Below are 16,201 nucleotides of genomic sequence, written 5' to 3' on the forward strand. Positions count from 1 at the left end.
AAAGACAAAGTGATCAAGGGAAAAGAACTTAAAGAATCAAGAAAATGACCCAAATTTTATGGTTAAAGCATTCTCCACAAAGGTACAAAGCAATGTGGAGTAAAATTAAAATCTTTCCAAATGATGATACTGTAACAACTAGATAACCATATGGAAAATAAAGCTTGACTCCCACACCTTACACTATTACAAAAAAATAAAATAAAAATGACCATAGACTTAGATGTAAAAGAGAACACTAGGAAGGTTCTAGAAGAGAATAGAAGAAAGTATCTTCATGGCATGGTAGTAGACAAAGATTTCTTGGGCAGTACATAAAAACACTAATATTAAAAATACTGATAAAATAGACTTCATCTAAGTAAAGAACTCTATTCACTGAGAGACACCATTTAAAAAATGAAAAGGCAAGCCACAGGATGAGTAAAATATTACTATGCACATATCTGACAAAGAATTTGCATTCAAAATTTTCAAAATTCCCATAACTAATGGATAAGGACAAATAATCCAATTTAAAAATAAGTCAACAGTGTGAAGAGATAATTCATGAAGTAAGATATATTGCACCAAGCACATGGAAAGGAGCTTATCGCATTACTGGTTATCAGGAAAATGCCATTAAAGTCATAAGGAGATGCTACTAAACTTTTCCTGAAATATTTGAAGTTAAAAAGATGGATAAGAACAAATTATGCTACTCAGGCAAAAAAACCAGAGCAACGAGCAGCAAACTCTGCTCATGGGAGTATAAAATGTTATGACTACTTTGGAAAATGACTTGGCAGTGTCTTTTATGATTAAACACAGAGCTATTGCATAACTCAGCAATACCACTCTACATATTTACCAATGAGAAATAAGAAAAAAATATATCAACAAAAAGTGTTCAGACTCGTTTTACTCATATTAACCAAAATATGGAAACCCAAATGCCCATCATCTAAAGGAAAATTGATGAATAAAAGTGTGCTATAATGTGGAATAACTGCAAATATTTGAGTACTACTCAGTCATAAAAGATAATGAATCATAGATACATTCAAAACATAGATTAATCTCACAAGCATGCTGAACAAAGGAAGCCAGTCACCAAGGAGTTTATACTGTATGATTCAATTTATATGACACTCTAAATCAGAGAAAATTCATGTATAGTGAAAAATAATCAGAAGAGTAATTAGCCTCTGAGAGGTAGGGACTGAATGGGAAGAAAGATAAAGGAACTTTCTTCAGTGATTGAGATGAAAAGTAATTGATTAAAGTGTGAAATTACACAAATGTATGCATGTTAAAACATGTCGAATTGTACTATTTATTCATCTTACAATATGTAAATGTTACCTTGTAAAAGAACTGTAAACATACTGAAATCTTATTAATAGTTTGCTTTATTACAAAGGTAAGGTTAGCAATTCTTAAATTACCTTGTGTGTTTTGGGACAGAGTATATGAGTAAATATACTGAGGAAAATGGGAGACAGGTTTCTCATTATTGGAGAAAGAGTTTAAAATATGGAAATGGAGATCAGAATGAACCCTGAAAACACAGAGGACTAAAATGAAAGATGTCAATATGAACTTATAGTGAGAGAATAAAAACCAATGCAGACATGTATATATACAAGTGTGTGAACACAGCAAGTGTGACCATGTGCAAGTATATTTCCTAGCTCTTTACAACACCAAAGGTGTCTAGAAGCAAGGACAGAAAAACTCATCTGGAGCACAAGATCTTTGTTTCTAAACAATATTGTCAAATATAAGGAATGAGGGATCCTTGGAAAAATGGCTGCTGCAGAGTCAGGAAAGGACAAGATGAGTATTTTGTTGTTCCAGAAAGTAAGAAAGTGCTCAAAGGATAGCAACACATTGAAAGGACACTGGAGGCAGCTGAAAGGCTTCCCAGAGGCCGAATCTGGGATAATTTCACCTTTAAATAAATGATAGCAGCTATGGATTTAAAGATCATTGAGTAAGAATCCATTACTAACTGCAATGCATGATCCTGGATTGGATTCTGAATCAGGAAAAAATAGCCATAAGGGACAATGAGACAACTAATGGAATATGATCTGTGGATTAGATAACAATATTGTACCAATGACAAACCCCTGAATTTTAATCACTATACTGTGGTTTATAAGACAGTAGGTTTTTTAAGGAAAATACATGCCAAAGTATGCAGGGATAATGGTACAAGTCTTCAACTTACTTTCAAGCGGTTCAGAAAAAAAAATGTGAATCCATAAGAATATGTATACTAAAGTGAATGGTAAAAACTGCAAAACAATTGTGGAATCTGAATAAAAGGTATAAAGGAATTATTTGCACTATTGTTGCAACTGTTTTTTGCATTTAAATTTGATAACAAAAAAAAGGAACAAAAAATACATATAGTACAATTAGAGTGCCTTATGGTTCCAGGCTCAGCAGCAAGCACACAAGAGACAATGTTTATTAAAGGTAAGATGTACAACACCTTTTTTTTTTTAAGAAGAAATATAAAAGTTAAAATGGAAAGCACCTCTTTAGCTTAAGATGTCCATTTTTTCCACTTATTATCAGGTTCCCTCTCATACATAAGAAATGCTCCACTCTCCCTGCGCCTCAGTGATCACTCCTTTAAACTCCCAGAGGACTTGCCCATTGCCTGCATTTGGCCCTTATCATAAGTTATTTTAAACTGTTTTTTGTTGTCATCATTGTTTTTGTTTTTTTATATACATATCCCACTTCCCTAACTAGATTTTAAACTCTGTAGAGGCAAGAACCACTTATACCATTTGGGTATCTTCAGAGCTTAATCAGTATCCTAAGCATGCTATAAAGCTCTAAGATACTACAACATGTGATAAAATGCTTAATAATTAGTTGTTGAAAGGATTTTCTAGCTCTTAAACAGAATTCTATGGAATGATTTTTATTAAAAATGCTACCTGAAGTTTTCTTCCTGTAATTGTTCTAGTTGTAACTGCGCATGAAAATACTTTTTTGCAACCATTGTATTTGGATCATCAAAAGATCCATCCAACTGGTCAAGTTTTTCATTCATCATCTCATTCTCAGAAACTAATGAATTCTTTTCATCTTGAAGTGCAGTCACCTAAAAAACAAATATACAAACATAAGTATCAATAGCAAAAAAGTCCCGAGGTCACATTATAATTGTGACTAAGCTATTAAATTAGCTTGGTTAATCAGACTAGATAATTCCTATGGATCCTTCCAAATCTGAAATTTTGTGTCTAGGCTGTTTAAGTCAAAGAAAAGAAATCAAAATAATTTGATTAATATAGAGAAAACAGAGTAATACATTTAAGTATCTTCAAAATGTTATGCTTGCCCTAGTTTGGGGAAGAAAATGTTTCTAAAATTTGATGTATCAATAAACTTCAAAAAATTAATTTGTTCCCCTTTTAGTTATAAATTTACTATCAGGATGCTGTTACCTAGTAAGCTAAAATACACACACATATATGCACAAAGTTATTTCAGGCTCATAGCAGAAAATTATCAGTTACATATATGCCTTCAGGCACAAGCCCATTATTTTGCTAATGAATCGGTAACAAAAAGTTGAACTGAATCCATTTGCACACTGAGGCTGTTTGCTTATATATATTTTTAAAGATTTTATTTATTTATTTGACAGAGAGAGAGAGAGAGCATGAGCATGCCAGAGAGCACAAGCAGGGGGAACAGCAGAAGGAAAGGGATGTGCAGGCTTCCCACGGAGCAGGGAGCCTGATGTGGGGCTCAATCCCAGGGTCCTGGGATCATAACCTGAGCTGCGGGCACACGCTTAACTGACTTAGCCACCCAGGCACCCCGTTTACGTTTTAAAATTGATAAAAACATGTAATTTTAGAAGCACATCAATACCAGTGCATAACACATTATTTTATTTACATATTTATGCAACAAATATAATTTGATCCCTCAATTCTTTTTCTTTTCCATTTAAAAATATCTTTAAAAATTTACAGCTAGGCTTATATAAGACCAATTTTTATTAGGATTCATTTGAAAAAACCCGAATCTTCGGCCTCTCATGACTTTCAGCATATTACTACATAGGTTTGAGAGATTATTTTTTTCAATAATTGTAATTAATTCAACCCAATTATGTGAATGGAACTATACTGACACAGTGAGCTAGTAACAGGAAATTAAAGGTTACAAACACTGTCCCTCAAATGAGCAACACAAAGGCTGAGAACTGTCCCCAGACTGACTACAGGAGAAAGAAGTTTCTCTTCCTAAATATAATGCATGCATCCATCCTTGCCATGCAAGCAGTTTAGTGACTATTATCTGTTATGAACAATCCTAAATTATTGAGATACACAAAAAGAATGAGAGTTTGAACCCTCAGTATCCTTGGGGTAGAAATGTAAATAATTACACAACAGAAAACATTCAAGGTGCTTTCATGGAAGCATACCATAAGGTGGGGGTGGGACATAAAGGAAAGAATATCTCGGGATCCCTGGGTGGCGCAGCGGTTTGGCGCCTGCCTTTGGCCCAGGGCGCGATCCTGGAGACCCGGGATCGAATCCCACATCGGGCTCCCGGTGCATGGAGCCTGCTTCTCCCTCTGCCTGTGTCTCTGCCTCTCTCTCTCTCTCTGTGACTATCATAAATTAAAAAAAAAAAAAAAGGAAAGAATATCTCATCTTGGCTGGAGGGGAGAGGCTCTCATAAAAAGATCAACGGAAGAGAAACAATACCCTCAGTCTTCCAAAACTGGACAGGAACCCTCCAAAGAGGGTAGAGGAGCAAGGGCAAATTTAATTTTCAACACCCAGTGTGTAACCAACCTGGTTCCTATCCATGTTTTACAGTGTGGCCTCAGAGCCACCTTTAATCATAGACTGAAGGAGGGGGTAATAAACATGCAAATTCCTTGTACCACACCCTCCTCTATCCAGGCCTTAGAATGTCCAGGAGTGGTTCTAGGCATCATAATGTACCTGCATTTATCTCTCTCTGGTTTGTTCTCTATTTCTTTGTTTCTCTCTCCTCTGCTGCTGTCTCTCTGTCTCTGTTTCTGTTTCTCTGAGTTATTTAAGAGATAGAAAAATTCAAAAAGCTAAAAAAAAGGCTCATTTTCTCACATCACCAGATTTAACTTAACACTTGTATATCATTTGCATATTTAAAAAAATGAAACATGAAATTCTATAGCTGGAGTCCCCTTTATCTCATTAGAGTTTGAAAATCACTGTTTCAGATATACACTTATCTTGTACAATGGTGGGCAGGAGTATGTTTTCTCTAACACACCATAAGCAAGACTGGCCACTGCTACTGCAGTAAGTGAAGGATTGCTGCCTACTGCTGCCAGGTGTTATGAATAATGGCTGGGAAAAGCAGAATTAAAAAATAAAAAACACTGGCAAACACTTCAGAACTTGCCCGAAGGCCCCATAATAATCCTGACTGGAACAGAACTAGAAGACTACATCAGAGTTTCTAAAACTTCACATCAAAGTATCATGTGGAGATTTTTCTTTCTTTTTCTCAAGTACACATTATTGGACCTGCCTTCTGATTTCCTGGATCAGAATTTTGCTTGTCCCAATGTTTATAACCATAATGTGCACAGAACCAACATAGTTTTTTATTTGAAAGGATTCAAGCTTCACCAGATCTTTCACCACAACATTCCCACTTTTGCATTCTTTGATTAAAACATGTTTGCTAGTTGAACTGTGTCAACACACAGTTTCTTTAAGAATGGCTCATGAGGGGTGCCTGGGTAGCTCAGTGGTTAAGCACCTGTCTTTGGCTCAGGTCGTGATCCCACGGTCCCAGGATGGAGTCTCACATCAGGCTCCTTGCAGGGAGCCTGCTTCTCCCTCTGCCTATGTCTCTGCCTCTCTCTGTGTCTCTCAGGAATAAACAAATAAAAATCTTAAAAAAAAAAAAAAAAAAAAAAAGAATGGCTCATGAGGTCTGCAACTGAGCACTTTGTTTGGGTATAAGGCTGCTTCCCTGCCTAGGTACTCTGCAGAAACCTCTCTTCCATATTCTGGCATTCAAGTTGTAGGGGAACCTGATTTTGTCTTTGTGGGTGATTTGCCTTTTCTACCTGAATGACTAGTACTTGTTTTTATTTTATTCTTGAAGTTCAGTAGCTTACCTAGGATAAAGTCTGCTGTTAAGTATTATTCATGGATTTGTTTCTATATAGCTACAATTTCCTTTTAAACCTCATTTTATTGCCCTACCACCTAGTCTATTTTACTGATGAAATTGTTATACAACATGAAGCAAAGGTTATTTTCTAAGCTTAGCTCAAGTCTTTGAGCATGCTCTTTAATCTGCAATGTTTGCACATTTGTCATGCTTTTATTCTTTTCATCTAATTCATGCTTCATCAGCAGTCAAGATACCCTATATTTTCCAGTGTAGTTGAAGACTTTTTGGGACACCCTCTCCACTGTAGCAAGACCTAGTACATCTTCCCTTCTAAGTCATGGTTGGGACTGTTTTCTCTCTTCAGCCTTGTGAATTGTCAAGGAAGGATGGGGTAAGGTTGTGTGTGATGGGTTCTGCTCTAAGTGCTTAATGTATATCAACTCATTTAATCCTTATAATCACTCTGGGAGATACATACTATTATCACATCATTTCTAGAACAAAAGAGAAAATTGAACTATAAAGAATTTAAATAATTTGCTTGAGAGGACACAACCAATAACACGGCTAGGTTCTGAATATGGTTAGGCGGATTTAAAATCTACCCCACTAACCATTAACTATTGTCTCTCATACCAAGTTTATTTTGCTAATGTGTAAAGGCATATGAACTCAAGAATTATATATATATACATGTGTTCAGATACATGTACAGGTTAGCAAAACAAACTTGGTATTCTCATTTATGAAGGGTGGGGCAGCTCGATCACTTCTAAATACTTCCATAAATGACCTCACTTAAATATTCACACTCTATGCAGTAGCTATTTTAGTTTCTTCTTTTTACAAAAGAAACTAAGGGCTCATCTAAATACTTGAAATTCTACAATCAAAAGGATTTTCTCAAAGAAGTAGGTGTTACAATTTTCAATTCCAAGAGAAAAATAACTATGAAATTCATGCTTGAATATTCAAGCCTATAACAAATACTTTAAATTTGCCTTCTAAGAAATGAAACCCAACCTCTAAAACACTTTGCCAATGAATTATTTACAATAAAACCTTTCTAAACTTCAAGACTAAATTTTTCTCTGATTGATTTCTTTTCCCACCTGCATATCCAGTTCTTGGCATCTTTGCCTCAGTTCTTCTTTTTCTGCTAGTGCTTCCTGAAGTTCTTCCAAGGCCCTTTTAAGCTGAAACACAAAATGTCCTGATTCTTAGTAAGGTGTGTTTTGACACAAATTGAAAAATATATGTATGTGCATACACATAAATATATATATGTATATATATATATATATACATATACATACACTGATATTAAAAATGGTCAGGGTGCCTTAGAGTCTCAGTCAGTTAAGCATCTGCCATTGGCTCAGGTCATGATCCTGGAGTCCCCGGATCACTGGTATCAGGATGGAGCTGGTATCAGGTTCCCTGCTCTGCAGGGAGTCTGCTTCTCCCTCTGCCTCTCCATCTCCCCATCCACCCCTACTCATGTTCGCTCTCTCACTTGTTCCCTCTCTCAAAAAATTAAGTAAGTAAAATCTTTTTAAAAATAGCTATTAAAATTTATTAATAAGTTTACTTTCTTTGGGTCTTCATTTGAAACTTTCTAGGGTTACCATGCAAATTATATAATAGGAGATGCACTTAGCACAGTCTCTCTGGCACATAGTAGACAATGACTGACTACTCAGAGTGAGGGGGAAGATTTTAAGGTAGTGGCTTTATGCAAATGGATAGCTGTGTGAGACAGTTGTCATTTGGGTAATGGGAGAAGGTGTTGATTAGTACAGAACAATGATGAAGGGCCTAACTGTGGATGGAAATCATGCATTTATAATGACCCCAATTCAAATGAATGGCTGTACTTTTCTCTAACAGTGCTCAACTGCATGGATATAGCAGTAAAAAAGGCTTTCATTGTAGTTTTGATTTCCATTTCCCTGATGATCAGTGATGCTGAACATTTTCTCATGTGTCTGTTGGCCATCTGCATGTCTTCTTTGGAAAAATGTCTATTCATGTCTTTTGCCCATTTTTTAAATTGAATTATTTGTTTTTTGGGTGTTGGATTTTATAAGTTAACCATGGAGAAAAAATTGATGGTTACCAGAAGGGAAATGGGTGGGAAGATGGGTTAAATAGGTGATGGGGACTAAGGTGTACACTTGTCGTGATGAACACCAGGTGATGTATGGAAGTGTTGAATTACCATATTGTAGGCCTGAAGGTAATATTACACATTATGTTAACTGGAATTTAAATGAAAACTTTAAAAAATGTATCTGTTAAAAAATGTCTCAATTTGTTATTTTTCTGTGAGTAATATTCACAGTCTAATGTTTAAGGCTAAAGTCCCACAGAAATAAAGTTTTATGTAAATCTTTATGAAAAATTTTTTATTCAATTTGCATTTTCTAAAAATTGAACTATCAGTAACAGAGTTTTATATATACACACACATACACACACACACACAATATAATGATGCAACAACAACAACAAAATGGTTAGATGCCATAAAGTAGGTGGCAATGCCTCTTAACTGTATTGTGTGTTGTCAGGCCCAAGGGCCTCCTCCATCCTTGTCAAAGGGAATGCTAACCTCCCCTTTCATACAAGTTTCCTTATGTAATATTTAAACAACAGAGTATTAGAGGATGTTGTTTAACTTCATTTCAAAAAATTTAGAAAACCATAGTATGTTTAAATTCAAATAAAATTTCATAGAAAAAAAGTTTTAATTTGAAATATTTCATGAGATGACTGGTGACACTCATGAAAAACAGATGTTCAAAAATATAACAGAAAAAGTACTAGATGCATTTGGCTCTCCCTATACCCTTTCCCCTAGAATCTAGTTCAGATTATATGTCAGAGGAGAGTTCCTTTTCCCCCCTGTGAAACAGTCATGAAATAGAACCAGGGAAAGGAGTGTTGAGCACAGGGTCTTGGAGCTGTTTCTTCAACATGACAAAAATATTATCTTATTAGATAAATTAGGTATTAGCAGAATTTGTATATTGTCTACCATTAGAATGAGTCACATACGTATTATAAGTTTCAGAAGGAAAGTTCAATGTCACTCAACTCTTTGAACATGAGCATAAAAAATTCTGGAGACTGACAGTACTTGCATTCATGAGGGAATGCATGACAATACTCAATTGAAATGTTACAGAATAAACGACCTAAATTTTATGGAGAAAAATATTCTTGTATATGTTCCCCTATGTAAGCTTTATGATACTAATTATAATTAGCCAAGGAACTGTATGAATGTTTTCAACATTTTCCCCACATACTGAGAGACTCACCTGTTGTTCTAATTCTCCAACAGTATCATTTGTAGGAGAGTTCAATATTTCTTTACTCATCAACTAAGAAATTAAAATAGTAAAGTTAAGTACAATAAAGAGATGCTACAAAGTAAAAAACAAGTTTACTTGAAAGGACAGTAAAACGCTTGATATTCAGTTTTCCTTTGCCGTACTTTGATGATCCTTAGAATATTATTCAAATAAAAACTTTACTAGAGGCTTAAGCTAAATAACACAATGTTTAACCATTAGATCTGTGAGGATACCAGAAGCAAAGTGGACTTGAAGATATATTTAAAATACCTGTATGCTGAAAATTCACAATCCAAATTCTAAAAGATGAACTACTATATAAAACTGGTAACAAAATAATAAATAATATTAAAGATTCTTCCATAAAATAAATTAACACTCTTAAAATATAACCTTTAAATGTGTGATATGGCAAAAGCCTAATTTGAGAAGTTATTTTAAAAGGAGGAGTTACAATTACATGAAAGAAAGGATCCTTATAAAAATAACTTTTTTGCATCTGAAAGGCAGATTTATGTATTGTGAGGCTTTAAATTCAAGCCAGCAATGCAAACTCAGAGCACACAAAGTGCTAACTTCCTGTGAAAGGTCTCCCTCCACATCATGCTCCTGCCAAACTAAGTTTGCCCTCACTAATCCCCTACTCTACCTATCCTCAGGTCTCCTCTGCATTCCACATACCTTAGCCTTTAAGTCTGATGTTAAGAATCAACGTGTACCACATGAATTCTGAATCCTTCTGGTTGAATTTACACAACTAGACTGGCTTGAACCCAGCCTACCTGGCTCCCAAACTTATCACCATATTTGCTTACAGTACTAACATTCTGAAAATGAATATAAGATATATTTACATACATGCTTTAAAATTTCAAGACAGACTGTCCTAATTGGTAGAAAAAAAAAGATAAAAATTCTTATTTGGTCAGAGGTGGTTTATCCTGCTTAGGTAAAGCTACTTAAGGGATCCTGACAATATTAATTTATCTTCTAAAATATAGAAGTACTAAAATTAGGATTGAAGTCTTTTTAAGATATTTTGGGGAAAGAAAAGGAAAGATACACTAGCTTAAGATAAGTCAATCTGCTGCAAAGAACAAGCAGATTTCTGTTTGTACAAACAGAAATATATATTCATATATATGTATATATATATATATATGAAAAAACTTACCTCTTGAATAGCAGTCATAACCACATGTTGAACAGATTCTTCTAGTGTCATTATATTTTGAATATGTTCTGTGTTTAAAAAAAAAAAAGATCTGATAAAAATCTACTCTTTACCCATGGTACCTTAGCCATTCAATTAACAGCACAAAAGTTCATTTACCACACATACTTCTTTATGTAAGTATTTTTTCACAAGATATATGTCTACTAATATTAGATAAGCAGAATTGAAATATTCATAATTTTAAATGTTTTATTTTTTTCTAAAGAAGAAAACCTCTAATTTTCTTAGAAGAGAAAGAAGAAATTATAATCTTAAAACAATTATGACAATTTCTTCCCTGTTGTTAAATATTCAGTATTCTAGGATGAATCCATATATATTAAGTGAATTCCTAAAATCTCCAGCCTAAAAAGTCACATTTTATCACCTACTTAGCTCATTTCAGGAGGGTTTTTTTTAGAAAATTTTTTTTAATTTTTATTTATTTATGATAGTCACACACAGAGAGAGAGGCAGAGACATAAGCAGAGGGAGAAGCAGGCTCCATGCACCGGGAGCCCGACGTGGGACTCGATCCCAGGTCTCCAGGATCGCACCCTGGGCCAAAGGCAGGCGCCAAACCTCTGCGCCACCCAGGGTTCCCTCAGGAGGGCTTTTAAAGAAGGGACTTATATAGCTTCCTGTAAACACACACTCAATATTCATCACATCTCATCTCAAGGAGATATTTATGCCTTACCACAAACACAGAGACAGTATGTTGATTCTGTCCCAATAAGAAATGAGGAACCATAAGAAAAAGTGTTCCATATATTTGCATAATCCACCTCAACTATATGTTATTCAGCTAAAACAATTTCCAAAAATTTCTAAATTTAAAAAAAAAAAACCCATCACATTATTTTCAAATACTTTTATTGTTTTAATGATTCTTCTGGAAAACTTCTGAAAGTTCTCTCAATCTTTCTTTTATTTGTAAAGCTAAGACTGGAGTGGGTGGGAAAGCAGAAGAATTTTTGTTTTAAAGATTCCATTTATTTATTCATGAGAGACACAGGGAAAGAGAGAAGCAGAGACACAGGCAGAGGGAGAAGCAGGCTCCATGCTGGGAGCCCAATGTGGGATTTGATCCCGGGTCTCCAGGATCACGCCCTGGGCTGAAGGCGGTGCTAAACCGCTGAGCCACCCAGGCTGCCCAGCAGAAGAATTAAGTAGAGAATGTACAAGCAATGCAATGTTTTACTTTAACTGAATTTTCTGGATAATGGAGTGTTTAAAGACTGCTAAAGCCTTCAAAAAATGATCTTTTCTTCCATCAAGATAAACAGAATACTTATTTAACCAAAGAAGTTCATTCTTTCAAGACTGAGGTTACTGCAATACCTTGGAATCATTCTGGAATCAACTCTCATTACAAAGTATAAAGATGTGTAAACTGTTTTACATTTTGTATGTGTTTTGTTTTTAAGTTTTAATTAATTTACTGCAAGATTTTCTCTACTTGCTCACTTCTAAAAATTGCCCACATACCTTCAAGAAGAAATCCAATTAAGTAACACTGATGTTTTTAATAGTGACAATGAAACTATTTTTTATTTACTAGTTTTATTTAAATATGTGGAAACTGAATTTCCTTTTAAAATTCTGAGGACAAAACTGCTAAATAATGCTTGGAATTAAATCATGAAAATAATGTTAAAGTTCATGGAAAGAAACAAAATCAACTTAGGGAGAAATTACAGCTTAAAATATCTAATTTAATTTATAATAGGAAGAACTGATTAATTCACAAGAAAATAGATGAAATGAGATAAAAAGAATAGATACTAAATAGTACAAATAGAGTCAAAGCCAAAAGTTGGTTCTTTGAAAAAAGATGATTAAAACTGACAAACATGGAGGAGGGAAGATGTAAGGATTGCTGGGGGCAGGGGAGGCATTAAGGAGAGCACTTCATGTAATGAGCACTGGGTGTTATATGCAACTGATGAATCACTAAATTCTACCTCTAAACTAATAAAAAAGAAAAAAGAAAGAAGAAGAATGTATTGCCTCTTCTCCCCCAAAAAGCATAATGATAGAGAATTTTAAAAGCAGCAAAAAATAAAAATAAAATAAAAAATAAAAACATTATATAAAAGGGCAACTCCACAAGGCTATCAGCTGATTTTTTAGCAGAAATTTTGTAGGTTAGAAGAGAGTGGCATGATATATTCAAAGTGCCAAAAGGAAAGAACTAAGAATACTCTACCCAACAAGGTTATCACTGAGAATTGAAAGAGAGATAAACAGTTTCCCAAACAAAAGTTAAGCGAGTTCATTATCATTAAACTAACCTTACAAGAAATGCTAAAGGGAATTCTTTAAGTGGGAAACAAAAGGACATAACCAGAAGTAAAGTTATGAAGGGAAAAAATTTCACAGATAAAAGCAAACATAAGGGCAGCAGATTAATCACTTATAAAGCTATTATGGAAGTTAAAACACAAAAGTAGTAAAATCATTTATATGTACAAAAATTAATCAAAGGATACAAAAAAACAAAAAGATATAAAATATGACATCATATACATAAAACGTGGAGAAGGGAGTGGAGAAAGGGGTCTAAATTTAGTGCTCTCAGAACTTAAGCAACCATCAAATTAATATAAATTCCTATGCAGAATGTTATAGATCAACTCAATGGCAACCAGAAATCAAAAACCTATACCAGATATACAAAAAAAATAAAGAAGGAATCCAACCATAATCCTATGGAAAAGCATCAAACCACAAGGGAAGAGAGCAATAGAAGAAAAAAGGAACAGAACTACAAACACAACCAGAAAACAATAAAATGACAATAAGTATATTACTTATCAATAATTACTTTAAATGTAAATGGACCAGATACTCCAATCAGAAGACCAACGATGATGTAATGGATAAAAATAACAAGACCAATCTATATGCTACACCTGTATGAACCTACAAGAAACTCACTTCAAACCTACAGACACAAATAGACTGAAAGTAAAGGGATAGTAAAAAAAAAAATACTCCATGAAAATAGAAGAAGGAAAAAAAGCCAGGATAGCAATACTTCTATCAGAGAAAATAGACTTTAAAACAAAGACTGTGGCAAGAGACAGAGAAGGGTGCCACATAATATTAAAGAGGTCACTCCAACAAAAGGATGTAACAACTGTCAATATCTCTGCACTCAACACAGGAGCTACCTAAATACATAAAGAAAATAATAAGAGCCATAAAGGGAGGAATTGACAGTAATAGCAGAAGACAAAAAATTTACATCATTGGATAGAACACTGAGACAGAAAATCTACAAGGAAATAGTGGCTTCGAATGATACATTCAATCAGATGAACCTAACAGGTATATGCAGAACATACCATTCAAAACAGCAAAATACACAATCTTTTCAAGTGCCCATGGAACATTCTATAGGATAGATCATGTTAGGCCACAAAACAAACCTCAATAAATTTAAGAAAATGGAAGTCATATCAAGCATCTTTTCCAAGTAAGACAGTATGAAACTAGAAATCAAATACAAAAAAAAGAACTGGAAAAGAACAGACATGTAAGTAGGCTAAACAACATGCAACTAAAAAACCAACAGGTTAACAAAGAAATCAGAGGAAATAAAAAAATACATGAAGACAAATGGAAATGAAAACACAACAGTCCAAAACCTCTGGGATGCAGCAAAGGCAGTTCTAAGAGGGAAGTTTATAGTGAACCAAGCCTATCCTCAAGAAAGCAGAAAAATCTCAAAAGGAGTTTTAGGAAAGTAAGAACAAACAAAGGCCAAAGTTAGTGGAAGAACAGAAATAATAAAGATTCAAGTGAAAATAAATGAAACTAAAAAACCATAGAAAAGATCAATGAAACCAAGAGCTGATTATTTAAAAAGATAAAATTGATAAACCTTTAACCAGTTTCAGCAAAAAAAAAAAAGAAAAAAAGAAAAAAACAGAGGCAATTCAAAAATCAGAAATAAAGGAGGAGAAATAGTAACTGACATCACAAAAATACAAAGAATTGCAGGAGACTATTTTGAAAAATTATATGCCAACAAATTGGACAATCTACAAGAAATGGATAAATTCCTGGAAACATAATTTTCCAAAAATGGAACCAGGAAGAAATAGAAAATTTAAGCAGACCTATTACAAGTAATGAAATTATGAAATTGAATCAGTAATAAAAAATAACTCCCAATAAACAAATATCCAGGAACAGCTGGATTCACAGGTAAATTCTACCAAACATTTAGAGAATAGTTAATGCCTATTCTTATCAAACTGTTCCAAAAAATAGAAGAAAGAAACTTCCAAATTCATTCTATGAGGCCAGCATAACCTTGATATCAAAACCAGATAGAGACACTACAAAAAAGAAAATTAAGAATCAATATCTCTGATTACCCCAGATTAAAAAATCTTCAACAAAATATTACCAAACTGCATTCAATAACACATTAAAAGGATCATTCACCATGATCAAGTGAGATTAATTCCAAGGATGCAAAGGTGGTTCAATATTCACAAATCAATCAATGTGATATATTAATAAGAATAAAAACCATGTGATCATCTCAATAGATGCAGAAAAGCATCTGACAAAGTACAATATTCATTCATAGTTAAAAAAACTTAACAAAATAAGTTAGGGGGAACATATTTCAACATAATATAGGACATATCTAAAAATTCCGCAAGTTACATCATACTTAATGGTATAAAACTGAAGGCTTTTCCTCAAGATCAATATCAAGATAAGGATTTCCATCCTCACAACTTTTATTTGATATAGTACTGGAAGTCCTCACTGTAACAAGCAGAGAAGAAAGGAAATAAAAGGCACCCAAAATCGTAAGGAAGAAGTTAAACTGTTACTATTTGCAGATGACATACTACTTTATATAAAAAACAACTATACCAAAAAACTATTAGAATATGTGAATTCAGTAAAGTTGCAGGATACAAAATTAATATACAGAAATCTGTTGTGTCTCTATCTACCAATAATGAAGTAGCAGAAATAGATACTAAGAAAACAATCCTATTAAAATGGCACCAAAATAAAATATCTAGGAATAAATTTAACCAAGGAAGTGAAAGACTTATACTCTGAAATCTTTAAGAAATTGATGAAAGAAACTGAAGATGACACAAATAGATGTACCAGGCTCACAGACTGAAAGAATACTGTTAAAATGTCCATAATATCCAAAGTCATCTACAGATTCACTGCAATCCCTATCAAAATACTAACAGCATTTTTCACAGAAGTAGAACAAGTTATCCTAAAACTCTATAGAACCACAACAAACCTTGAGTATCCAAAGCAATCTCGAGAAAGAACAAGGCTGGAGGTATCAGAATCCCAGATTTCAAGATAGTACTACAAAGATCTAGTAATCAGAATAGTCTGGTACTGGCTTAACAACAGACACATAGATCAATGCCACAGGATACAAAGCCTAGAATAGACCCACACTTATATGATC

General features: G+C 33.9%; 1 protein-coding gene and 1 non-coding gene across 2 annotated transcripts in view; both read right to left on the minus strand.

Annotated features, from left to right (window-relative positions):
* HOOK1 (hook microtubule tethering protein 1) overlaps nt 1–16,201 on the minus strand; it is a 63,050-nt gene that overhangs the window by 25,517 nt on the left and 21,332 nt on the right. The window contains exons 6-9 of the mRNA XM_041772547.1: nt 10,684–10,751; nt 9,474–9,536; nt 7,260–7,343; nt 2,940–3,106 (exon numbers count right to left, since the gene is read on the minus strand). Coding sequence (XP_041628481.1) covers nt 2,940–3,106; nt 7,260–7,343; nt 9,474–9,536; nt 10,684–10,751 — 382 coding nt within the window. The remainder of the gene's footprint in view (nt 1–2,939; nt 3,107–7,259; nt 7,344–9,473; nt 9,537–10,683; nt 10,752–16,201) is intronic.
* On the minus strand, nt 8,655–8,780 carry LOC121501090. Its single transcript, XR_005990528.1, has one exon. It is a non-coding gene; the product is annotated as a U6atac minor spliceosomal RNA (small nuclear RNA).

This window comes from Vulpes lagopus, chromosome 10 (genome assembly GCF_018345385.1).
Source record: "Vulpes lagopus strain Blue_001 chromosome 10, ASM1834538v1, whole genome shotgun sequence".
Classification (NCBI taxonomy): Eukaryota; Metazoa; Chordata; class Mammalia; order Carnivora; family Canidae; genus Vulpes; species Vulpes lagopus.